The sequence below is a fragment of the Notamacropus eugenii genome, chromosome 2 (genome assembly GCF_028372415.1).
Source record: "Notamacropus eugenii isolate mMacEug1 chromosome 2, mMacEug1.pri_v2, whole genome shotgun sequence".
Taxonomy (NCBI): domain Eukaryota; kingdom Metazoa; phylum Chordata; class Mammalia; order Diprotodontia; family Macropodidae; genus Notamacropus; species Notamacropus eugenii.
The window spans coordinates 428,141,903-428,167,626 of NC_092873.1; the positions used below are offsets into that span (position 1 = coordinate 428,141,903).

At 39.1% G+C, this 25,724-nt stretch overlaps 1 protein-coding gene across 16 annotated transcripts in view; it reads right to left on the reverse strand.

Annotated features, from left to right (window-relative positions):
• HHAT (hedgehog acyltransferase) overlaps positions 1-25,724 on the reverse strand; it is a 607,669-nt gene that overhangs the window by 549,940 nt on the left and 32,005 nt on the right. For all 16 annotated transcript variants that reach the window (XR_011973339.1, XR_011973345.1, XR_011973344.1 and 13 more), the window contains exon 3: positions 22,648-22,715. Coding sequence is in view for 8 of the 16 variants with exons in the window: in XM_072637867.1 (XP_072493968.1) it covers positions 22,648-22,715 (68 nt within the window). In the remaining 8 variants the exon portion in view is untranslated. The remainder of the gene's footprint in view (positions 1-22,647; positions 22,716-25,724) is intronic.

The window sequence follows — 25,724 nt, forward strand, 5'->3', positions numbered from 1 at the left end:
CCTTCCATGGTTGGTCTATTTGGACCAGTAGACAGAATGCTGGACTTAAGGGGGGGAAAGATTTGACAGTTACTAGCTGTGTAATTTTGGGCAGGTTATATAACCTCTTGGACCCTTAGTTTCTTTATTTGTAAAATGGATAATAATGCCTGTAGTATTTACCGCAAAGGTTCACTGAGAAGCCCAAATAAAATGTTATATACAGTTTTGCAAACTGTAAAGTGTTTGGTAAATGCCATCTATTATTAATGTTATTATTAGTATTCTAACCAGAGTGGGAAGTCAGTGCTTACCGTCAAGCCAAGTCAACAAACATTTATTAAGTGCCTACTCTGTGCCAGGCGTTACACTAACTGCTAATTCATACATGTAGGCATGCTAATTCATACTGATGGAACTAAAAACTGACCCAATTATTCTTCATAACAACTTGGAATTGCACGTGAAATATTAATAAATTGTACACACAATATTATTTATTCTATGATTAAATTATTAAATATATGAGTAATTATTATTAAATTAATAAACAATAAATTTATGGTGATATGAAGTCAAAAGACATCAATAAAAACTTATTAAAATAATAACAATTAGTATTTACATGGTGCTTTAAATTCTTTGACCCAGAGATGCTACTACTAGATTTACAGCCCACAGAAGGTAATTAAGCAAAAAAAGTTCCAGGTTTACAAAAAATATTTGGAACAGCACTGTTTATAATATGAAAAGTCATATCCCCAAGGGATAGGGGCTGAAAGAAAACAAAAAAAACAACAACAACGGCATGAGAATACACTGTTACTGTTGTGCCACCATGAATGACAAATATGGATGATTCAGAGAAACATGGCAAGATTTGTGCCAAGTACTTACCCTTTGGAAACACTAGAATGAAAGGATACAAACTGAAGAAAGTGATCAAAGGAAAATAAACATGAGCTGCAACAATGTTAATGAAGATAATACTTCTAAAAGTCAACAAAACTCACATCAGATACAAGAGACAACTCTGGTACTAAACTAACAAAGTTAAAGCCTTCCAATTTAATTAATTAAATTCCTTCCAATTTCTGGTAGCAAAGGGGAAAGTACAAAAGTGAAAAGTTGTATCCATTCTCAATCCCAATCATGTTATTGCTGTAATTATTTTATTAATAATAAATTTATGTATTTATATTATTAACTATAATCATATATTTGTTCTATGATTAAATTATTACTTGTGTAATTATTAATAAATTAATAGACAAATTCATGATGAGTCAAAAGACTGAATCAATAAAACTATTACAACGAATGCTTACATAGTGGTTTAAGATTTGTAAAGTATTTCACATATATTAATTCATTTGATCCTTACAGTAACCTTGGGAGGTAGGTAATATTATTATCCCAGTTTTAAAAATGAGGAAACTGAAGCATGAAGAAGTTAAGTGACTTGCCCAGGGGAATGCTCTCCCCCTTCTCCTTTTTTCCTTCTTTCTTTTCTTCCTCTTCCTTCCCCTCCTTCTTTTTCTTCCTTTTCCCTTTCACTTTCTTGTTTCTCTCTCACTTCCTCCTTCTTCTTCATTTTTATTTTTATTACTTTTTTTCCAAAAAGCTGGGACTATTTGCTTTCTGTGTTGCATCATTTAATTTTTTATTTCTTGAAATACAGCTCTGAAAAGGCAGACTTTTAAAAGTCTATTGTTTTAAAGGGAGCTGCTTGACTCCACCTTAAAATCGAAAGGACTCTGGCTTTCATTGAGCCCCAACCCAAGCCTCTGTAGCTCACTGTTCAAGTTTTGGTGGCTCAGAATGAGTATAAATAGCAACTGTTTTCTGTTCTGTCCAGAAACTCCCAGACTGGTATCTTTGTGATGGTAAATTGAGTTACCTTGGTCTTACCCAGACCTAAGTCATTGAATGGCCTTGGCCTTGTACAAACTGAGACCTGGGCAAGATCTTAATTCAGAAAGGCCAACGTCACCTACTGCATCCTGGGCCATCGTCAGTTTCTTGACCTTTGTCTTGTCATTGGACTTTGATTACTGTGGAAGAGAGAATGAGACTGACAACTTTGCACAGCTTTTCTTCATCCATATCCAATTCATACACAAGTCAAGACATCACCTTCATGGTGTCATTGATCCAAAAACAACTTTGGAGGGAATGTAGTTTATAGAGATATTGTTTGAGTATCAGCTAGGAAGTATTTGCTTTGTCAGCTGTACCAAAGGCTACTAGAAAGAAAACCTTCCTCAGAAAGCTGCAAGATGTGAGATGAGACTAATGAGTAGCGAGTCAGATTTAGGCTTGCTGTAAGAAAGTAAACTGAACCAACAAAACAATTTACACAATAACAACACTGTAAAAACAAACAACTTTGGAAAACGTAGTAACTGGTCAATATGACAACCAACCATGGTTCCAGAGGATTTGACAGACTCTCCTGGCAAAGAGGTAATGGATTCAGGGTAATGACTGAGACATATAGTTTCTGTGCATGTCCAGTACAGTAATTTGTTCTGCTTGACTAGGCATAATTGTTACAAGAGTTTCCCTTTTCTTTCTTTTTCAGTCAGGAGTAGGGAGAAGGTAGAGAAAAACAAATTTTTGTTACCTGAAAAAAATTTGATTTTTTTTTTTAAGAAAAAAGTTAAATATATTCAAGGGACATGAGGTTGAGAGGAAGAGGAAAAGTCTTCATGAAGAAGATGGGGCTTGAACTGTATTTAACAGGAAGAGATAGACTTAGCTAGACAGAGGCAAAGAGGAAATACATTCCAGGCAGTGTAAAAGTATGGGGAAGGGAGATGGTGTTTTCTGTGAGGAAAAGAAAGCTCAACCTGACTCCATTGGAGAGTGAAAACAAAGAAATCATGGTGATGGAAAAACTAGGGTGGGGCCAGATTCCTGTCTTATCTCTTTGCTTAGGTAAATGTATCCCTTTCTGAAGACGCAGTTCAGGTGTTACCTATTCCATCATGCCTTCCCTGGTTCCTGAATTGAGGGGTGATCTCTTCCTCCTCAGATTTTCTTAGAGGTCTTTATTATCTGATTGCTTATATCACACTTCCTTTAATACATTCCACATCCCCCTCCATTAGATGGTAAGTTCCTTGAGGTCAAAACTTGGGTGCAGTGAGAGTGGTCCACTCTTTGTATCATCTGGGCTTTTCACCCCAGAAGCAAGCCAGAAATACCAGTCATCTTGGTATAGTACTCCTTGAAGTAGGTTCCTAGACACCGTTCTGTATGTACCATTCCATGTGTCCACCTCTTCAATAACTCAAAATTTCAGAAAGTACAAGTTAGTTATTCACACACAGAAACAGACTTTAAGGGTTCTCAAGTCTGGGAAGATTTCTCCTAATGCTCATGGGGAGCAAGCACAATCTCCAGAGGAGGAAGCAGACTAATTTGGCACAGAGGAGGAGCTGCTCTTTGGATGAACTCTGACTAATGAGTCATTTAGTAATTATTGGAAGGATTTTCTTTTTCTTTTACCAGATGCTTTGCTGTTTCTAAAATAACCTGAACTAAATAAATTAACTTGCACATGATATCCAGAGACAAATCTGTCTTCCCACCCAACACTTTCTCTGATATTAACTGTTGTCTAAAATGTCATTTTTTTTCTTTTAAAGACAAAGACTTCAGTTGAAGTTCTTTTATTTGTGTGGAAGAGAATGCCAGCAATAGTGGCAAAACATGAGTGAGACCAGCAGGAAGTGAATAAGGCAGGGTGGATCACACCTATTTCTTTATACCCTACAAACACACAAACTGAATCAGGTGACAAGGGTTACAGCTGAGGAAAGAAAGAAAAATGATAGCAAAAAAGGCAGCAACATCACAAGAGAATGGAACCATTGGCCAACAATGGCCAACAGTCTCTAAAGTCTGGAAGTATTTTCATTTTCTCTAAGGCTATATAAAGAAACTACTATCTACAAAGGACAGTTTTGGGCCCACACCCTATTCCCAAATCTCCCCAATTTACACAAGTCCTTCATAGTACACTTAAATCAATCAATCAACAAGTAGGTAGGTATCTGGGATGCAAGTACAAAGAGTGAAATAATCCCTACCTGTAAGAGTTTGCATTCAAAAGTATATGGGATCTATATTCTATCTATTTTTTTTCTCAATGGTTTACCAATTAATTTTTGTGTTTCCACATCCTTGTCACTTCCCAGTTAACACCTTCCACAACAGAAATTTCATTTGGTAACAAAAAAAGTCAAGGAAAACCAACTGACTCAGTGACTCCATCTTAGAACTTAGAAGAAAATGAGGCTTTTAATAGTTTTCTTTTTATCTAAATAGCCTATTATATATGACACAGTGTGTGTGTGTGTGTGCATGTGTGTATGCAAAATGCTCCCAGAGTCTTTAATAACTTAAAACTGCACTAAGGCTTTGGAGACACCCTGTACATATTACGGATATATGTTGCTCATGCATTTCAGTTGTATCTGACTTTTTGTGACCTCTTGTGCGGATTTCTTGGCAAGAATACTGGAGTGATTTGCCATTTCCTTCTCTAGCTCATTTGACAGATGAGGAAACCGAGACAAGTAGGGGTTAAGTGACTTGCCCAGAGTCACACAGGTAGTAAGTGTCTGGGGTCAGATTTGAACTCAGAAAGAGGAACCTTCCTCACTTCAGGCCAAGCGCTCTATCCACTGCGCCACCTAGCTGCCCCTAAGAGTACGCTAACAAATTAAATCTTTATTCATTAGCATTTCAGAGTTATTTATCTTTAAAACATAGAACAATTAATTTCCTCACCTGCTACTTCCTGCTTCTCCTTTTTCGTTGTTGTTTTTGGTGTCCTGAATCAAACAGTTCATAGATGAAGTAGTATACCTAACTAAGCTAAGATAAAACAAGACGGCCAAATCAAGGCGGAGCTACAAAGAGCAAACCAGAGTTCTACATGTATATATGTGGTATAAATACTGGTGTCTATTTGTTGTATATGTATGTCAAGCTGTATGTATACAAAATACATGCATATGTGTATATATTAAACTATATCAAATCTATTTATCAAATATATATATCAAACTGTACATATCAAACATCCCATATATCAAATATATACATAAATGGAACTATATATACACACCTATATGTATCTGTTCACAGATAGAGACAGATCTCAAGCTCCCTGTGTGTCAATCTGCCTTTCCTTTCTAATCTGTGGGTTTTATATTCCTCATATCTGGTATATCTATAACCTATATTCTCTCTACGGGGAAGGACTGGCTGGAGGAGCCAGAATCCTGACCAATTCTGAACAGCGCCACCATGAAAGGTCACAGCAGGGTAAAATCCAACTTTCTGCTAATAAGAACAAGCTAAAAATTCACACACACACACATACACGCACATACACACACACACATACACACACACATACACACACATACACGCACATACACACACACACACATACACATACACACACTCACACACACACACACACACACAGTTCAAACAGTGCCTTAACCTTCTCTCTCTTCAGGCAGTGAGAACAGTAACCACCATAACAGGAAAAGCAGAATAATCTCTGGGGACACAGCACAAAAGGGATAGGGCTTCCGTTTCCAGTGTCACATCAGATGATCAATAGAATCTGTCTGGAAGAGAATAAACTGCTGCCCCAGAGGACAGGCCACTCTTATCCCCATAAGAAAACAAGTGTTCCTTTTGAACAAATAATAGTAAATAAAATTAGTTCACACTGGTGTGGCACTTCAGGGTGCTCAAAGTGTTTTTATTCTAATGAGCCTGTGAGGTGGGAATAACAGGCATCATTCCCATTTTACAAATGAGGAAACTGATGCTCTGAGAAGGGAAATCATTCACCCATCCAGAGTCATATAACCAGTATGGGTCAGAGCTAAGATTTGAACCCAAATATATATACCAAATTCAAATCCATCAGTCTTTCCATTAACCCATGCTGTTACTCTGATGATTCCTTATGTCCTAAACCTAAAAGCCTTTTTTAACCTTTCTTTTTGCAGCACAACGTCTAGCACATAGTTGGTGTTTAATAAGTGTGTTTTGTCTGATTTATTGAGTGACTAGTATTCATAGTAAAAAAAGTGCATATTTTAGAAAATCATTACCTCACCATTACCACACACCCCCCCCCCCCCCCAGAGATAATGTATAAATGGCACTTTGTGGTATGCTACGACAAGTGAATTATATAAACAGTCTTTGTGGTAAAACAGAAAGAGTTCTACATTTGGAGTCAGAGGCCCAGAGGTCTTTGGTTCAAAATCCGACTTTAACATTTACTTCCTGTGTGACTGTGTGCCTCAATTTCCTTGTCTTTAAAATGAAGACACTGAACTAAATAATCCTTGAAGCCCTCCCCAGTTCTTGTGTTGTTGTCATTTTTCAATCGTCTGACTCTTCATGACCTCATTTGGGGTTTTCTTGGCAACGATACCGAAGTGGTCTGCCATTTTCCAGTTCATTTTGCAGATGAGGAAACTGAGGCAAACAGGGTGAAGTGACTTACTCAGAGTCACACAGCTAATAAGTGTCTGAGGCCAGATTTGAACTCAGGAAGATGAGTCTTCCTGACTTCATGCCCAAAACTATATCCACTGCACCACCTAGCTGCCCTCTTCTAGCTCTAAATCTATAATAATAATAGTGACAATTATGATAATAATGAACAAGAAGATGATGATGATGATGACAAAGACGACAACCTGGGGATGTAGTCATATAATAGAAACACATCAAATAAAACTTCAGAGGGGTGGGGGAGAAGAATGTAAGAAGATCAAAGAACGATGGAAGAAAACAAGGACAATTCTACATGTTGTTTCCATCTCTGGGTTCCCTTTTTGAGCAGTCACCACTTGAAAGTCCACAAGAGGTCAGTCTTTATCTTCTAAGTCAGTGCCTCTGGCATCTCAGTTTCCTTTAGTTCTATTTCCTTTCTATTCTCTCAAAAGTTGAAGCTAACTGGAACACGTTTTTATTACATGGTAAGGGATTTCAGGGCAATGGTTATTCAGAGTTTTGATTAGTACTAGCTAGATAAAATCACCTGAATTCTTGAACAATGTTGAAGCAAGCAAACAGTCTTGTAAAAGTATAAGGAAGCCTCACAGGTCAGTGCTCCTCTATATACCCTTAGTCTATCCTCCAACCCAGGCTACAATCCCAAGTTAAAGTACCTTCCTGGTAGCTTTTCCCTAATACTTGATCTCTGGGGAAAGACTCCTGTTTACTCCTTGGGCTCCATCACTTAAATTTTAGGTACACAGAGATTTCACTCATATTACAACCCCTCAGATTTGCCTCTGAATACCTCTGTGACTCTGGTGAAGTCTCTTAAAATTACTAGATCTGTTTCTTCATTTGTAAAAAGCAGATGCTGTGCAAGATAGCTTCTGAAGTCACTCTAGCTCTGGATCATTGGATTCAGAATCCTATGAACTCCTTATACAGTCTTAGTTTTCCTATTTCTTAACCCCTAAATGGGAAAAGTGTAAAGCCAAAATTTAATTGATATTATAGCCATTTCCTAATCATGAACATTTCTACTTCCTAGAAAATTGTATCTCCCCTCACCTACATCCCAGAACTAGCTAGCCCTCTCTCTTAGTCAACCTCAGATATTCATTTTGCTTTTGTTATAACCCCAAAATAACTCCTGCTACTGGGGAAGATAAAGCTGTTAGATCACTTTAGCCCTAAGCCTAGTATCAATGATCCCCTAAAAGGTTAGGGTAGGAGGAAGTAGTGGCTTGCCTAAGAGGCAAACCAGGTTAGAAATGGAGCAAGTCAAAGTTGCCATGCCAGTTAGTGTAGAGTCTGTGAGTGGCTGCTACACTTTCTACCAGAGCTAGGTAGGGAGACCTAGTCTCCAAAAAAAAGTACTTGATATAAATGTCCAAGTTTCTCTCCTATTCCATAGACTATATTACTAAAATATCACAATTTGGTTTCTTTTGAGGTCCTTAATCAAGGAAAACCCTCTGCTGACATCTTCTTCTAATATTTCATCAAGATGATACTAGATTCTCCAAGGCTTTGCTAATAGGACACAAACCCTAGAAGATGGATCCTAAGCAGGAAAGGTTTCAAATAACAGCTTGGAAAGAGACTATATGTGTCTATTGTCCAAGAACCTGCCTAGCTCAGTTCAGAGAGGTCTAGTTTTAATACAGGATGATTCCCTGAAATCCCTCATCATATAATAAAAACATGTTCCAGTTAGCTTCAACTTTTGAGAAAATAGAAAGGAAATGGAACTAAAGAAATTTTTTGTGATAGTAACTCATTTAGGGTTAGAATGAAAACCATTTCCAGTGATGCAGAGAGAATGAAACACAGGAGGTTGGAAGAGGATACCTACCTATGAAATCACAAATCTCTGAAGTAGTGATGTATACAAGAAGAGTCCCCTAACCATTCATGGAGTGGTGGGGGATGAGAAATATTCACTAAAAATAAATAAATAAACAAACAAAATAAAAAGAGGAAACAAATTGGGTGGCTTCTCTATGGAGGATTTTTGTCAAGACATGCACAGGAATCACCAAGATGAGAAGAAATGAATAGGGATGTGATATCTATTAGTGGAATATCTACTAGGAAATACTCTGATTGATCTATAAAATGAGGATAACAATACATCCCTTGCTTGAAGACTGTAGGCTAGACCAGATGATCCCTCAAGGTCCCTTCCAGGTCAATGTTCTGAGGAACTTTGGTTTCTTGATATGTTAGAGTTATTCTAGATAGTTTCCACCCTTCTTCCTTCAGACCCAACTACTCTTGGATCTCCATACAGTTGTCCTCCATGCCTATGGCAACCATTGTTTTGAATAACAGCTGTGATTTCATTGGCATAGGAAACTCCAATAAAAGCAAATCTGTAGCTGCTTTGCAACTTAGTCTTAGAGGGCTGCTAGGGGCCCTGAGCCAAATAGTCAGCACGCACTAAAGGCAGGGGTTAGCCACGTTTTCCTGACTCCAAGGCCAGCTCCCTTTCCATTATTCCAGGCTACCTCTCTCTCTTGAAAACTATAAATCCACAATTTTTCAAATCCCTTTTTAATTAAAATTTTCCATCCATTATCCCCATAAGCCATCAAAAATCCCAGCACCTACAACATTTTAGCGAACAGCAACTGAAGGAATCAAGCCTGTTAAGTGCTGCTAATGATAAAAACACACGTCACAAGACCAAAAGCCAGAAAAGATGGAGAAATGTGGGCTAGAGAAACACCATGAGTACTCCTACAATTATGTCTGTGTACTAGCTCATTCTAGGTATGCTAGCCCATATTTCATAGAAAGATATAAATATCTTCACCTACAAAAGTGGTATGTAAGAATGATCAAGAGGTGACTACATTGGCTGCATGTACACAGGCCTAAACCTCTAAGCGATTATGGTAGTAAAGCAAAGTTGACTGGCCATCGGTTCACTGCATCCATAATCCTGCCCTCTTCTTTCCTGCTCAGTCTCTGAGCTTTCCGATCCTTGCCCCTCCACTTATTGTTCTCGCGCTCTGGGAACCCTGGTCTCACCCATGGACTTCACTGCATCATCAATTATCTCTTGGACCTTTCAAACTGGGCATCCCAGACTTCTCAAACTCAACATCCCTAAAACTAAACAAACACATTATCTTTCCCTCTAAACCAACCCCTCTTCTAAACATTCCTATTCCTGCAAAATGTACCACCATGTCTCCACTGTCCCAGATTCATAATCTTGACATTATCCTGGACTCCTCACTCTTCCTCATTCCACATATCCAAACAGTTGTCAAATTCTGCTGGTTCTACTTCCACATCTCTTGCATCAGACCCCTTGTTACCAGTCACAAAGCTGCCACCTTAGTTCAGGCCATATCACCTCTGGCCTAGATTTTTGCAATAGCTTCCTCAGTGGTCACCTTGCCTCAAGTCTCTCCCGACTTCAATCCCTCTTAGAGCTACTAAAGTAATTTTCCTTAAGAGCAGATCTGACCCTGTGACTTCCCTACTCAAAACACTCCACTGGCTCCCACTACCTCTAGGATAAAATATAATCTCCTCTGCTTCATTTTAAAAGCCTTGCCCAACCTAGCCCAATTAATATTTCCAGTCTCATTGTATATTATACTTTCCCATTCACCCAGTCAAACCAAACTCCTTCCAGTCTTCGTGCCTTTGCAATGGTGGTCCTCTAGGCCTGGAATGCCTCTGTATCACAGAGTCCCTCTCTTCCTTTAAGGAGCAACTCACATACCATCCTCTTCTGCATGAAGCTTTTCTTGGCCTGATCCTTCCCCCAAATGCTAGAGCTATCCCTACCAAAATATCTTGTATTTAACTACTTGATGTGTGTATGCATTTGTTTATTAACCATATACCGATGCTGTTGATTTTCTATATGTACTTCTTTCCTTCCCCATTATAACGTAAGTTACTGCAAGCAGAGGTTGTTCCATTCTTTCTTCCTGTATCCCCAGCACTTAATACAGCATCTGACACAAAGCTTAGTAAACACTTGTTACATGAGTGATTTGAGACTAGACGTGCCCTCATCTTCCCCAGAACTCTACATATAGTCACAGTGCTTAGGAAGGCCCAGGAGTCAAAAAGACCAGATCCTAGAATTTGGGGACAAATAAATTTTATCCTCTAAAATGGAAACGAACAAGCTAACAAGAACCAAAATAAGTGGATGAGATGGGTCGGCTCCAGAAGTGATCCAATCTAAGAAAACGAATGAGTGGCAGCAATGTGTACAGCCTTTTAGCTGATGATGTCATTCGGATCTCTTCTTTTTAGTTCTTCCCATTCTGCAACTCACTCGTTCTCACCCTGGGGCTTCTATTATTCTCTCATTTATTCATTCAACAAGTATTAAGTAGATACCTACTATGTGCCAAGAATCGCACAAGGTGCGTGGCATACAAAGACAGAAACAAAAGTCCCTAATCCTCAAGAGCTCTCCCTCTAAAGAGAAATAACACATACATGAGTAAAGTTAAAGCAAATAAAAAGTATTTAGAAAATAAAGCTACCATGTAGCCTTGGGGAAAGGGGGAGAACTAACAACAAGGGAATTAAGAAATGTCTTCTAACTGCATGTTGGGGAGTAATGTGTAAGAAAACCAGAGAGGGAAGAAGGAGCTAAGGTTATGAAGGGCTTTGAATGCCAGAGTATTGTCTGTGTGTGATGAAGTGGAAAGTTTAGCAAAACTAACCTATAAAATTGTTACACAAAAGTGGGCACCACCTTGCAAGTAGTAGGTAGTAAATAAACATTTGTTGGGAAAAAAGAAAGAGCTTCCAAGAGAAGTAGCTCTTGAGCCCAGCATTCAAGGACACTAAAAGTTCCAAGGTGGAGTGAGGAGGAAGGCCATCCCAGGCATGAAGGAATAATACCTATAAAAAGGAATTAATTTGTCTAAAAGACAGAGTAGGGGAGGGAAAACTCTGTGATCTCAAGCAAGTTACTTTTTGAAATTTGATTTCCTCATCTTTAAAATGAGAGATGGGATTAGAGTAGGAAGAGGCCTTAGGTATATGCCATCTAAACTAATTATCTTATTTTACAGATGAGGAAACTGAGGCATAGACTGAGAGGAGGAATGATTTGCCTAAGGTCATCATTCACTGGCAGAGCCAGAATTAAACTCAAACCTTCTGATTCCAAATCAAGGTCTAATACCTGTGATTCTTAGTTTAACTAAACTGAAGAGAGGACAGGGCCTGGAGTCAGGAAGACCTGAGTGGAAATCCAGCTTCAGGCACTTACTAGCTGTGTGACCCTGGTTAAGCTACTTAACCTCTATTTGTCTCAGTTTTCTCAGCTGTAAAATAGGGATAATGATACTACCTACCTCCCAGGGTTGTGGGGGATTGAATGAGACAATATCTGCAAAGTCCTTAGTATAGTACCTGACACAGAGTATGTTTGTTTCCTTCCTTTCTGCTTTAATTGAGATAATTAAAATGCACATCCATTTATTTATACTGAAATGCCATTGATGACTTTTCCCTTCCTTGAGGTTGCTCCAAAATATCTCTCTACTTAGTGAGGGAAAAGAGTATTTTTATAAGGGGTCCCCAAGTCTAGCCTGGACAGGACTGGACAAAGGAAGCCATCAATCTTAGAATAGAGGAAGTAAGGTTTCAACAACTGAGATACCCCTTGGCAAGTGAAAAGAATGTGTCAGGTAAATCAGTGCTGCTTTGGAAAGGGTTCAAAGGCAAGATTGGGGCAAGTGGATACAGGACAAGTGATTTGAAGGAATTGTGCCTTAGAGGAATAGAAAAGGTGGGCGAGGGCATGGAGTAGGCTGAAGAATCGGAGGTAGTCCAGGGCACCCTAGGGAAGGACTTTGAAGTTAGGGTGAGGATCTTGGATTTGATCCACAGGGCATGAGTAAAGTTTATTTATTAATTCTCATGGAGGTAGCTTACCCACAATTGCGCCTTTTATCTGAGGGTAATGGGACCTCAAAAAAAAAATACCACCCATTCTTCATATCTTCAAAGAATAAAACCAAATTGAGGACTTGGCACCCTAATACAAAGCTCTCATTACTGCCTTAACTTGCCCTCCCAAAGCTACTTGGACCCTGTGGAGACACTAGAATCCTGGAAGCCTGGTGTAACTTAACCCCTTTGAATATCAGTTTCCTCATCTTTAAAATGCTAATGGTCAATAATACCAGCACTGTCTACCCCCGAAGGCCTGTAGAGGGGAGAACACTTCACATCTTTAAGTGTTTACAGTTATTGCAGCTGCTCCAGACACTTTGAACCTTTCCCAGAACACACATCTTTATTCCTTTGCTCTTTCCATCTTCCTGCTGAGGGCAGGGGCATCTCCAGTCGTCCTTATCTATATCTGGTCACTGAACCTAGATGGCTCCAGAGAAGAAAGTAAGGCTGGTGACTTTGCACAGCCCTACCTCACTTAAATCCAATGCCCTCACAAGTCATGGCATCACCCTCCTGAGGTCATGGCCCTCTTCAAGAACAAAGGGCAGCCAACAACAAGCCTAGAGACAAAGAATACATACAATCATTGTGTCTCAGAGTCATGGAACAAAAAAAATCTGTCAACTAACAAGAAGTAAAACTGGGTTTTCTATATTTTTAAGGGACTGAACTAGGGAAGATTACATGAAGGGACCTATTCAGGTAACCTTTGCAGGTTGAATTTCAACAGCTCTTTTTAAAAAGTGTGCTTTCCATTCAAAGAGATGCTTCTATCCAAATGAATCACAAGAGAATGCCTTCATTCTCTGGAGTCTAGAAAGACCAGCTCTAATTAAAACAACTCTGAAATGTCACCTCACACCTTTCAGATTGGCTAACATGGTAGAAATGGAAAATGGCAAAATGCTGGAGGGGATGTGGAAAGATTGGGACACTAATGCACTGTTGGTGGAGTTGTGAACTAGTCTGACCATTCTGAAGAACAATTTGGAATTACACTCAAAGGGCTATAAAACTGGATATACCTTTCGACCAAGCCCATACTTGGATCCCAAAGAGAGCAAAGAAAATGGAAAACAGAGCTATTTGCACAAAAATATGTATAGCAACTCTTCTTGTGGTTGAAAAGAATTGGAACCTGAGAGGAACGCCCATCAACTGGGGAATGATTGAAAAGGCTGAGATATAAGAGTGTGATGCAATGCTTTTGTACTGTAAAAAATGATGGGCAGGATGGTTTCAAAAAAATCTAGGAAGACTTTTATGAACTGATGCAAACTGAAGTCAGCAGACCCAGGAGAAAGAACATTGTACATAGTAATAGCAAGGCTACTCAGCTCTGAAAGACTTAGCTTCTCTGATCAATACAATGATCCAAGACAATTCCAAAGGACCCATGTTGAAAAATGCTATCTACCTCCAGAATGAGAACTGATATTATCTGAGTACAGATTAAAGTATATTTTTTAAACTTTTTCTTGGGTTTCTGTGTGTGTGTGTGTGTGTGTGTGTGTATTTGCAACATGGCTAATATGGAAATATGTTTTGCATGACTTCACATGTCTAATCAATATCATACTGCTAGCTTTCTCAGAGGGTGGGGGAGGGGGCAAGTAGGAGGAAGACAATTTGGAACTTTTAAAAATTTTAAATGAATGTTTAAAAATTTTACATATAATTGGGAAATATTTAATGAAATAAATAAAAATGTTTAAAAATAGCAAAGAAAAGAAAGAACAGCTCCAATTCTATTACTAGAAGAATTGCTCTGTATAGATATGCCTTAAGTTAAAAAAAACTACTACAGGACAATTTAGGCTAAAAAAAGATAAATTAAGAGTTGATTATTTGTATTACTCAGTTCTGTAGTTTATAATAAGCTTTAAAGAGGCCTTTAAATAGCAGCCTCCACAGGCATTAAAATGTTTGTTTATACTCCATTAATTCTTGCCTCCTAGGGATGCATGTAATACAGTGGAAAAGAACTCTTGGTGTGATGTCCAAGGATGTTCCATTCTGCAAGTCACTTACCCTTTCTAAGCCTTGGTTTCCTCATCTGTAAAATTAGAGGATTAGACCAAATGGCCTCAAAAGACTCCTTCCAATTTTAAATCTGATGGTTCTTGAAACAGGAAGATCAGAGAAACACAAAAGCTCCAGAGGTGGTGTCACTAAAGGTCACTGATGGTGAATCAGAAAATTAGAATAAAACTTGCAGCAGAAAGAGAGGACCTAAGTTCAAAATCTAGCCTTGCCACTTTGCTTCCTGTATAACCTTCCAGAAGTCAGTCTCTGTGGACTCAGTTTTTCATCTGTCAAATGGAGGTGGGGGTGTAGGGTAGGGGGTGTACTAGATGGTCCTTGAGGTACCTTTGAGCTTTGGCCATGATCTGATGACCTCTAATACAAAGCTGGAGAACAGGCTTTGATATACAAGAATTCAACTCAGAGATAACTTTTCCTACAATGACAGGTAGGCTGACTGCAACCCTTTACAAATGAATACATTTATTCCATAAATCAAGATATATGTAGCTAAAATTTTCCATCAAGACTCTGTGGCTTCAGTAGAGAGAGAAAGGAAAATGCCAGGCACCAAAGCAGTTGATGACATGAATCAGAAAAGGCATCTGGCTCACACCATTCCAGACACTACCCGTCCTCACACATCCCCCCACCCCCTTAGCATAACACAGCTTCCAGAAAACACCACAGCTCCAGGATGCTGCCAGAAGCCTGGGGTACAAAGTGTTTGCCCTCACACAGCCTTCAAAGAAAAAAAGGCAGATGTTGGAAAAAATGAATAAACTGGATGTGGAATCCAGGCCATATGAAGTCCAAATAGCATCCTGATATCTCTCCCAGCTACTCAAATTCCCTTGCCACACACAGCTTTCTTGGCAAGAACAGTTATTCTTAGCCCCCCAAAACCACCAAGCTCCAAGACAGGAGACCTTTCCTGGATTGTGACAGTCTCTCAAAATCATGTCCCCCAAAAGCAGGAATACTTGCCAGGGAGCAGGGAGGAAGGCTGGTGGCCCAAATCTACCTCTGCCCTACAAAAACCCTACTTCAGCCAGACTGATCTTGCCTCAGTGTTCCCAGAATGCCCCTTCTGTGTGCCAGTCTTTGCACTTTCACTCATCTTGTTCTGCTCTGGAATGTCCCCTGCCTGTCCAAATCTCTACCCAGTCTATCTTCTGTCTGTTTGGAACTTTCCTGACTAGTCCAGAACATGGTGATCTCCTCCTCTTCTGCACTCACATGGTACTTATCTTCTGTATGTTGACAGAATTACATACTGACTTGGGACATTGTTTGTACTGTTGTCTTATGTTGCTATTTAACTATTCTAGCAACTTTTTAAGGTGTTGATGGATCTTGGCCTATATCTCTTTGAATACGCAGCACACAACACAGTACTACATCATAAAGATCCTCAAAGATATTTGGTGAATGGATGGATGAATGAGTTAATGAATGAGTGAATAAGCTTCTCTAAAGTATAATGAAGCAATTGTCTGGGATCCATGAACTATATTTATTTTTCCACAAAGATAGAAAGCACCAGTGATATGAGATTTAGGACCCTCTACCCAAAGAACTGATACTGCAGGCTTGAACTATTAAGTCATCCCATTCTGGACAGGTTCTTTAGTGAAGAGTAACAGAGAGAGCTGAGAATTGGCAGTATGTCAGGAGGCACATTCCTCTGTCCTGAGGCAACAGGACAAAGCAGTGCCCAAGCCTGTTAACTTGAAAATGAAATCAGTGGTGGTTTCCAAACTTGTTGGGTCCTGACCTTCTCCTCTCCTAAATCCAGGTGCTCACAACGTGCTCAAAAATACTTCCTTTCAGATGAAAGTCTCATAATCTAGCCAGCCAGCCAGCCAGCCAGGGGTTATTTGTCTCTTCCACTGGGAAATGTGATGAAAATTTCTCTAACATTTCTGAGTTATGACACCACTTCTTCTGCTGAATAAAAATAAATGCAAACTCAAACTTGTGTTGCTAAGGCAAATACTTTAAGTCAGAGTACCTGAGGGTTTTGCTTCATATTTGCTATTCAATTTCTCTTTAACAAAACAAAAAAAGACAGGAGATAGTATATACCAGGCAAGTCAACCCTACACCTCACACCAGACCCCGTGGAGATAGCCCAGGAACCTGAATTCAAGAGTACTGGAATAGTAGCACCTCTTGCCCTGCTTCCAGTCTAGGCTCAGAAGCCATCACTAAGGGAAGCAATCACTGGGGAGAAGGGGACCCACATACCTTGCCACTTCTCTCACCAACTATCGACTAATTACAACCAAATGCCATAAAACCCAACAGTTCCAGGAGTAGCTATATGTCCCACACCAACAGTCTCCCACTAGAGCTTCCAGCATGGTCCTACTGTCATTATGTCTTTTAAGAACCTTTGCTGAAAAGCAACCTAGGCAGTTGTTTCTGCTAGTGCTTGCTTCTCAACACTGAGCTCTTGAAGACTTGGAAAAGAAAGTCCTTACCACCAAAGTCCTTGGCATTGCCAAATGGTTCCAGCATCAGAAACCGGTATAGCTTTAGCAGTAGAAGTGACATTAGATAAATTACCATCGGTTTTGCCACTGAATCCTAAGGGCCCCAAATCCTCTCCAGATGACTTGCAGCTGAAACCTCTTACATATGTTGTCTCCTCTACTTGAATATGAGATTCTGAAGAGCAGGGACTGTCTTGCTTTTCTATTTGTATCCCCAGTATCTTGCACAGTGCTTGGCACTTAGCAACACACGTTAAATGTTTTTCTTTTATTCATTCATTCACTTTTTAAATGCCCAGAAAAGAACTGGAGAAGTGTATATAGGCCCAAAGATGTCCACAGTTTGGCACAAGAGTGCCCCACTTTAAAGAAATTTACAGGAAAATACAAAGTAACAAAAGTAGTTCAATTAAGGGGTGATTAATTGTATTACAAATAGTTTCTTTGTTTTATAGAAAGATTCAAAGCAAGGATTCTTTAAGTAGAGAGGACTTAAAATGCATTCACAGAATTTCAATCCACACTGAACTTTTCATGAGGACATTCATGGGATACAGTCACATATTCCTTAATGAGAAATCCTACAGGTCAGAAATGCTCCCAAACTTCCATGCAAATCTGGCCCTTGCTTCATTATGGTGCAATAAAAAGAAGCCTGGCTCAGAAATCAAAGACCCTGAGATTAAATCCCACTTCTGTACCTATTTATATGTGCATTTGGGTTGTTTTTTCCCTCACACCCCACCAGAATATATTCCTGGGTGAGTACGGACAGTTTCATTCTTATATTTGTATGCTGGGCACCACAGTAGGTGTTTAGTAAATGGTTGTTGATTGATTAATTGACACTCTATGGTCCTATAATCTTATGATTCTGCATAATAATTTGGTATGAAAAGAGACAGTAAATCAGAGAAAGAGATAGGCTACTTCTTCTGAATTAGGTAAATAATACTTCTAGCAACATTTCAAAGATCCATTTCTTCAATATAAGTAGTCCCTCCCCTAACACACAATGCAACACCTCTGGGATACATACAGTAGATGTCAACAGCTTGCAGGCTACATAATGATAAGCCTGTCTGCACTTAATTAGAATAACCCCAGGCAACAGATGTGTATTAGGTCCAACATGAAGCTTCTGCAATGCCTTTCCTCAAAGGTCTTTGGTAGGACCTATCTGGGGTTCTGCTTCCTGGCACAGCCTTTAAGAGCACAGACTCATCTTCAACCCACAAAAAGACATCCAAGTGGTACTTCTAAAAGAGCAAATCATAACACAGCAGATCAAACTCAACCTCTTTCCCAAAAATGGAAGTTAAATTTGCTACAATTCTAAGTAGGATTTTTCAGTTCTCAAAGTTGAAAATGTCAGAACATTCTTCTTTAGCATTTAAAATGATACTTTACCAGGGTAGATATTTCCATCACCAGGAGAAACTGAAAAAAAAAACCCACATATGAATAGTTTTTTCCAAAAGAAAAGTTACTGTGATGATATTTGAGCAAGAAACACTAAGTGACCAACCTTGTGGCGATAAGTCTCTCTAAATTTAGTTAGGCTAGTCCTCATACAAGTCAAGTCAAAAGCATTTGTTTTAAATATATTTTTATTTATTTTGTTAAATATTTCTCAATTATATATAAAAAAATTTATTTTTTTAAATTTAAATCAAATTTTTTAAATTTAAATTAAATTTTAAACTCTCTCCCTTTCTCCCACTCCTCCCCCACCCCTTGAGAAGGCAAACAATATATCGATTAAACATGTGAAGTCATGCAAAATATATTTCCATATTAGCCATGCTACAAAAAAACCCACACACACAAGAAAAGAAGAAAAACAGAGATTTTTTTAAAAGTATGCTTTAATCTGCATTCAGAGTTTATCAGTTCTCTCTCTGGAAATAGATAGCATTTTTTTAAAAAATTATTTTAAACTTAAATACTAAAACTTAAATACAAAGTAAGAAGAGAAAAAGAAACATATTATAAACTGAAATACAAAAGAAAAAAACACTGCCATGTGCACAGCAGAATGTAAGAGAGGATTCAAAATATACAGCAATAAATTTGCATTTCAAGAAAGCCTATATAATAAATACTGCACATCGTGTTGAGAGCTGCCCATCTTTTCTTTGCTTCCTTGTAAAGTTTCTTTTGTTCTCTGTTGTGCACTTTTTACTTTGTTCCTTTTTTTCCCTCTTCCTCCCCCCCCCCCCAGAAAAGGCTACATTTAAGTGTGGATATATGTATGCATGTATCTGTGGATATATGTATACATAGATATATAAACACATATATACACACAACATATATACATACTTGCATACACATACATATACATAGATACCTATAATCATCCTTGTACATAGACATATACATTCATAAGCATCTATGTAAGACGATACTATACTTGTTTGTCCTGTTTCTCTCAGGGCTGCTATTTGGGTGGGATACCTGCTGAGTTCCCTTGCAACAAGAGCTATTCGTCTTTTAGGTCTACTGGATTTTGGTTGTCTGTAAGTGTGCACACATTCCATGTGCTGATGGTGAGTGGAATTGTCTTTGCAGATGTTTTTGTACATTTTTTTTGTATTTTGACCACAGAGTGGGATTCCCTACCTGCCCTGGTAATCAGACAAGGGGTGGGTAGCACCTTTTCTAGCCCTTTCCTCAGACCAAGTGAGCAGCATGTTCCTTAAAAGGCTGCTCAGACACCCAGGAGGCTGCTGACTCCCACTGCTGCTTCCAGTGAGAAATGATCCTATGGCCTGGATCACCTATACGCAGGATTGTGACTACAGCTCCCAGTGCCCACATCAGAGAAGGTGCCGTGCTCTGTGAGCAAAGCAGAATTGAAGCAGCTCAAAGGAAGTGCAGGATATGCAAATTTAGAGAATCCACCCCAAATGTTCACGTGGACTATTTGTGCCTGACCTGTGGTAGAGCATTCTGAGCTCATATTGTTCTGATCAGCCACAGTCAGACACACTAAAACTTGACTCTAGCACAGTGATGTCATTTTGGTCCTCCTTGAAAATGAAAGACAACAAACAACATTTTTTTTTTATTCAGAATTATGCTTAACTTTGCTGGGTATGAACCACAGTTCTTTTGCTTTTCAATATATAGTGTCAATTTATAGCAACTTCTTGTAATCACCTCTAGCCCTGGGGGATGGGAGATGGTACTTCTGGCCCCAGATCCTCCTTCATTTCTCACCTCTGACCTGGAACTGGAAACCAAGAACTCCACCCTCCTGCAAGTGTCCACAGTCAATGGAGCCCTCATTCCACTGCTTCTACCTTCATTAGGCATGTGCTGGCTCAGCATCTCAGCAGCACAGCTAGGCCTGGCGGCCCTTATCAGCAGAGGTTCCCTCCACTTTCCCTGCTCAGACACCAGACTCCCCACACTGTCCAGGAGATGCCAAGGCTTCCTCCCAACCCAGATAGCCCCAGGGTTTGCCACTTGTGAATCCTATGAACAACTTGTTCAGCCATTCTCTAATTTTGGTCATCACCTTGATTTCCAATTTTTTCCCATCACAAAAAGAGCTGCTGTAAATATTTTTGTACAAATAAGTCTATTTTCCCTTTTCTTTGATCTCTTTGAGATACAGACCTAGTGGTGGTAATGCTGGGTCAAAAGGTATGTTTTATAGCCCTTTGGTGCTGTTCCCACTTGTTCTCCAGAATGGTTAGACTAGTTCTCAACTCTACCAATAGTGTATTAGAGTCCCAATTTTTCCTTATCTCCTCCAGAATTTGTCATTTTCCTTTTCTACATGCCAATCTGATAGGCGTGAGGTGATATCTCAGAGCTATTTTAATCTGTATTTATCTAATCAGTAGTGATTTAGCACATTTTTCCCTGTGACTACTTATAGCCCTGATTTCTTCTTCTGAAAATTGCATGTTCATTTCTTTTGACTATTTATCAACTGGGGAATGGTGCTTATTTTTATAAATTTGGCTTGGTTTCTTACATATTTGAGAAACGAGACCTTTATCAGGGAAACTTGCTGTAAAAAATTTTCCCAGTTTCCTGTTTTCCTCCTAATTTTGGCTGTATTTGTTTCTTTTGTACAAAAATGTTTTAATTTCATGTAATCAAAATTAACCATTTTACTTCCCATGATCCTCTCTATCTTTTTTTGGTCATAAACTCTTTCTTTCTTCATAGATCTGAGAGGTATATTTTTCCAAGCTCCTCTAATTTACTTAGGATATTGCCCTTTACATAGAAATCATTTATCCATTTTGGCCTTATCTTAGTGTATGGTGTGAGGTGTTCTATACCTAGTTTCTGCCAAACTGCTCTCCAGCTTTCCCTGCAGTTTTTGTGATGTGGTGAGTTCTTACCCCAAGAAACATTTAGGAAGTATACTATATGCGAGGCACTGTATTAAACGCAGAGAGAAAGACAGTCCTTCAAACTTACACTCTAATGGGAGAAGATAACGTGAAAAGGAATTGGAAGGAAGAAAGGAAAATAAAGAAAGTCTGGGAAAATCAAGACCTAGGGAGGAATGAAGACATGGGCCTGGCCTGGGTCCTAGGAAGAATCAGCTAAGCAAAGGGAGAGGCCAAAGGGCTGAGGATGCTTCCAATGGGTGAGATTCAAACATATAATCCACTGCTGGCCCATATCTGACACTTTTTCAGACTAGCAGATCCAGAAGAATTTAGAACTCACCAGCACAGACTTGAAGGATCATGGGTCACTTCTACATGATGAGGCAGGTATCAGGAACAAGAAATGTCAACAGAACTGTATGTATTTTACAATAGGTACATATTCACTAATAATTGGAAGAGAAAAAACAGAGGCTATTGCATAGCAAAAGAGCGGGAGACCACAGACAAACCATAGACATAACTCCCTATTCAAAAGTAACAAAAAGTGGGCTGACCAGGAATACTGAAAATATACTAAAGGAACTTTCTTCTCTCTCTACCTTTCCAGTCTTCTTGCACCTTATTCCCCTGTACGTATTCTGCAATCTAGTATCATCTTCCTCACTGTTCCTCACACAGGATACTCCATCTCCCAACTCCAGATATTTTCTCTGGCCATCCCTACATTCCACACACACACACACACACACACACACACACACACACACACACACACACATACACACACACACACATTCTCTCTCTCTCTCTCCCCCTCTCTCTCCATCCTCATCTCAGCGTCCTGCTCTCCCTGGCTTCCTTCAAGTCACAGCTAAAATGTCACCTTCTACAGGAAACCTCTCCTGATCCCCCAAATTCTTAGTGCCTTCTTTCTGGGGTTATTTTCAATTTATCCTGTGTAGATCTGCATCCTGTATATCATCCTGTACATAGTTATTTGCATGTTGACTTTCCCATTAGACTGTGAGTTCCCTGAGGGTAAGGATAGTTTAGTTGAGTTTTGTTTGGTTTTACCTTATTTTTTATCCTTAACACTTAGTACTGTGTCTGGCACATAGGAGATATTTAATAAATGCTTGCTGACTTGACTCTCTCATGCAACAAAAGGGATATTTCATTCCAGCTGCTGAACAATACACCAATAATAACATGGGGAACAAAGGAGAAGTGAAATACTCAAACCAGGAGTACAAAGAGAGGCTTGCAGTCATATCTCTTACCTTCTTTAATCCTCCAAATAGAGCATCTGTCTCCAGCTCAAACTCTTGGTCCAGTTCCTTTTCAAGTGCTGGCAAAAAGAACAGCATCCATTAATCAGAGCTCTGGCTAAAGAGGGGCTGGCTCCATTTGCCTTGGGCAAGCAGAACCTGTTCTGTGTTGGAAGGATATGTGCACATGCATGCATACATAAGCATAAATTCTTACCTGGGTTCAAAAAGTAACTTAAATGGCACAATACAGGGAAGGTTTAGTTAAATAAAAGTTCACCTGAAAGCGTTCCAGGAGTTTTTGTGGACTCCAAGCTCAACATGAGTCAAGCCAAAAAGTTACTACAATCTTAATGCTATATTCACAACAGAGGCATAGTATCCAGGGCAAGGGAGAGGACAGTCTCACTGAACTCTACTCTGACCAGACCATATCTATCAATAGTCATTTGTCAAATATCTACAACATGACAGGCATTGTATCAGGTACTGGGGACAGAAGCAAAACTGAACTTGTACATATGTAAGTAGATAACGAATAAATACAAAAACTATAAAAACTATGCATACCTTTTGCAGTAATAACACTACTAGGTCTGTATCCCAAAGAGATTTTTAAAAGGGGGAGGGGGAATTTTACAGCTAAAACATTCAACTACTTAGTTTTCCCTAATTTGAGGAAAAGTATGAAATACAAACACAGCCATTAAGAGATAGAAGGCAGATCAGTTGCTAGGAGTAATTGGTATCATTCTGGCAGGTAATTTGAGAATGGATCATAGAATTAAGAATCAGACCTAAATTGAAGGAATACTCATCAACTGGGGAATGGCTGAACAAGTTGACTGTGATGGAATTCTATTGTGCTGTAAGAAATGATGAGCAGGATGGTTTCAGAAAAAGCTGAGAAGATTTATATGAACTGACTCAAAGTGAAATGAACTGACCCAGGAGAACATTGTACACAGTAACAAGAATATTGGAAGGATGATCAATTGTGAAAGACTTAGCTACTTTGATTAAGACAATGATGCAAGAAAACTCCAAAGAACCCATGAGGAAAAATATTATCTACCTCCAGAGAGAGAACTGATGAACTCTGAAAACAGACAAAAGCACTTTATTTCCACTTTATTTTTCTTGGAGGTGGGGATTGCATGTGTTTTCTAATATGGAAATAAGTTTGCATGACTTCACATGTCTAATCAATATCAAATTGCTTGCCTTCTCAAAGGGTGGGGGAGAAGCAGAAGGGAGGGAGAGAATCCAGAACTCAAAAAAAATTTTTAATGAATGTTAAAAATCTTTTTAAATATAACTGGGAAATATTTAATGAAATAAAAGTATATTTTAAAAGAATAAATACATAAGAGAAATATTCACCTCATGGTTCCTAAGACTCCCATTTTGCCAAAATTTTGACACATTGCCCCAGTGTCAGGAGTTTGGAGCAGTCAAATATTTGTCAGCTCACTGGTAATAATAACTTCCATTTCTTTAGCACTTCAGAGCTCTCTGTAGTATGGAGTAGTCATTCCTTTCACTTATTTGGAATCTGACTGATTCAGATACCAAAGAGACTGGCAGACAAGTACATTTTCAGTCTTGATGATCTCATCAGTTTCCATTGGGACCCCTCTTCAACCTTCATCCTTAAAAACTGAAGAGGCTTTGTTTGATACTTACCAGATTCTGAAGTACTAGGATCAGTTCTGGGCACCACATTTTAGGAAGGTCATTAGTAATATAGAGGGCATTCCCAAGATGGAAAGCAGGATAGTGAGGGCATCAAAGTGATATAATATGCCCCCATGAACCATTCTAGCTCAGAATTTCCAGTTCAGAAAGATGCCCCAGTATAGGGAGGACTGAACAAAAGCCTTGAGTGCATGTGAAAGTACCCACAGCAATATAGCTAGGTGGTGCAGCAGATAGAGTGTGGGAGCCGTAATCAGAAAAAACTTGGGTTAAGATCCAGTCTCTGCTTTGGTAGCTGTGTGAGCCTGGCTTGGGGGGATGGAGGGGAGAGAAACCACTGCCTACTTCAGTTTCCTCATTTGTGAAATGGGGGTAATAATAACACCTACTTCCCTGGATTGCTGTGAGGATCAAATGAGACAGTATTTGTAAACTACTTTGCAAACTCTGAAGTACTATGTTCTTGCTGTTGTTATAGAGAAGAGTATGCTTTGGAACAGCAACTAATTAACTTTTTTATGTGTATGTCATAGACTCCTTGGTCAGTCTTGTGAAGCCTATGGGCCCCTTCCCAGAATAATGTATAAAATAAAATACATGGTATTACAAAATAAATCAATTATACTGAAATACAATTATCAAAATATTTTAAAATAAATTTGTGATATAGTAACATGCATTTTTATTAACATTAAATAATAACACATTCAAGACATAGTCAAGTTAGAGTATTTTTTCAAGACAGCATCAAAACTCAGGATGCGGGAGATGAGCAGCCACTACTGATCAGAGCAGTCTGTATCACTCCAGGATCTCTCACTGGCCTCCAGGGTCTTGGCTCTGCTCCCAGTTGCTTTTCTGCCATTTTTGCAGCTGCTGCCCCTGTTCAGTTAAGGCAAACCAGGAGACTAGAGTACTTTGCTTTTTTTACCTCCTCCATTCCTCCTTCTGTTCCCCTTCCTCTTCCTCTTTTTTTTTTCTCTTTTCTGGCTCAATTCAAGTCCCACCTGGCTGTTTTTATCATAATAACATGATTGAGGAGATGATAACTCAAAATCTCCTAAGGGTTCAGACTACTCCTTCCACTTACAAGGAAGACCCCAAATTTCAAAAAGCTATTGCATTCATATCCACAAATCCCAAGGAGCTTTAGCTACATGGATAATGGCCATTTCTATGAAAAAGTTTGCCCCCGAGCTCTCAAAAAATGTTTCACAGATCTCAACCAAGACCATGAGAGCAGGTTCTAATCTCTATGCAGTTCATAATGAATTTGAAAAATTGGCAATGGGGGTGAGTCAGACTCACTGTCTTTTTTCTCCCTTCTTCTCTCAAAGATCTCAAAGCACAGGTCTGAGAATGGAGGCAACAGAAAAGACTATTCTCCACCA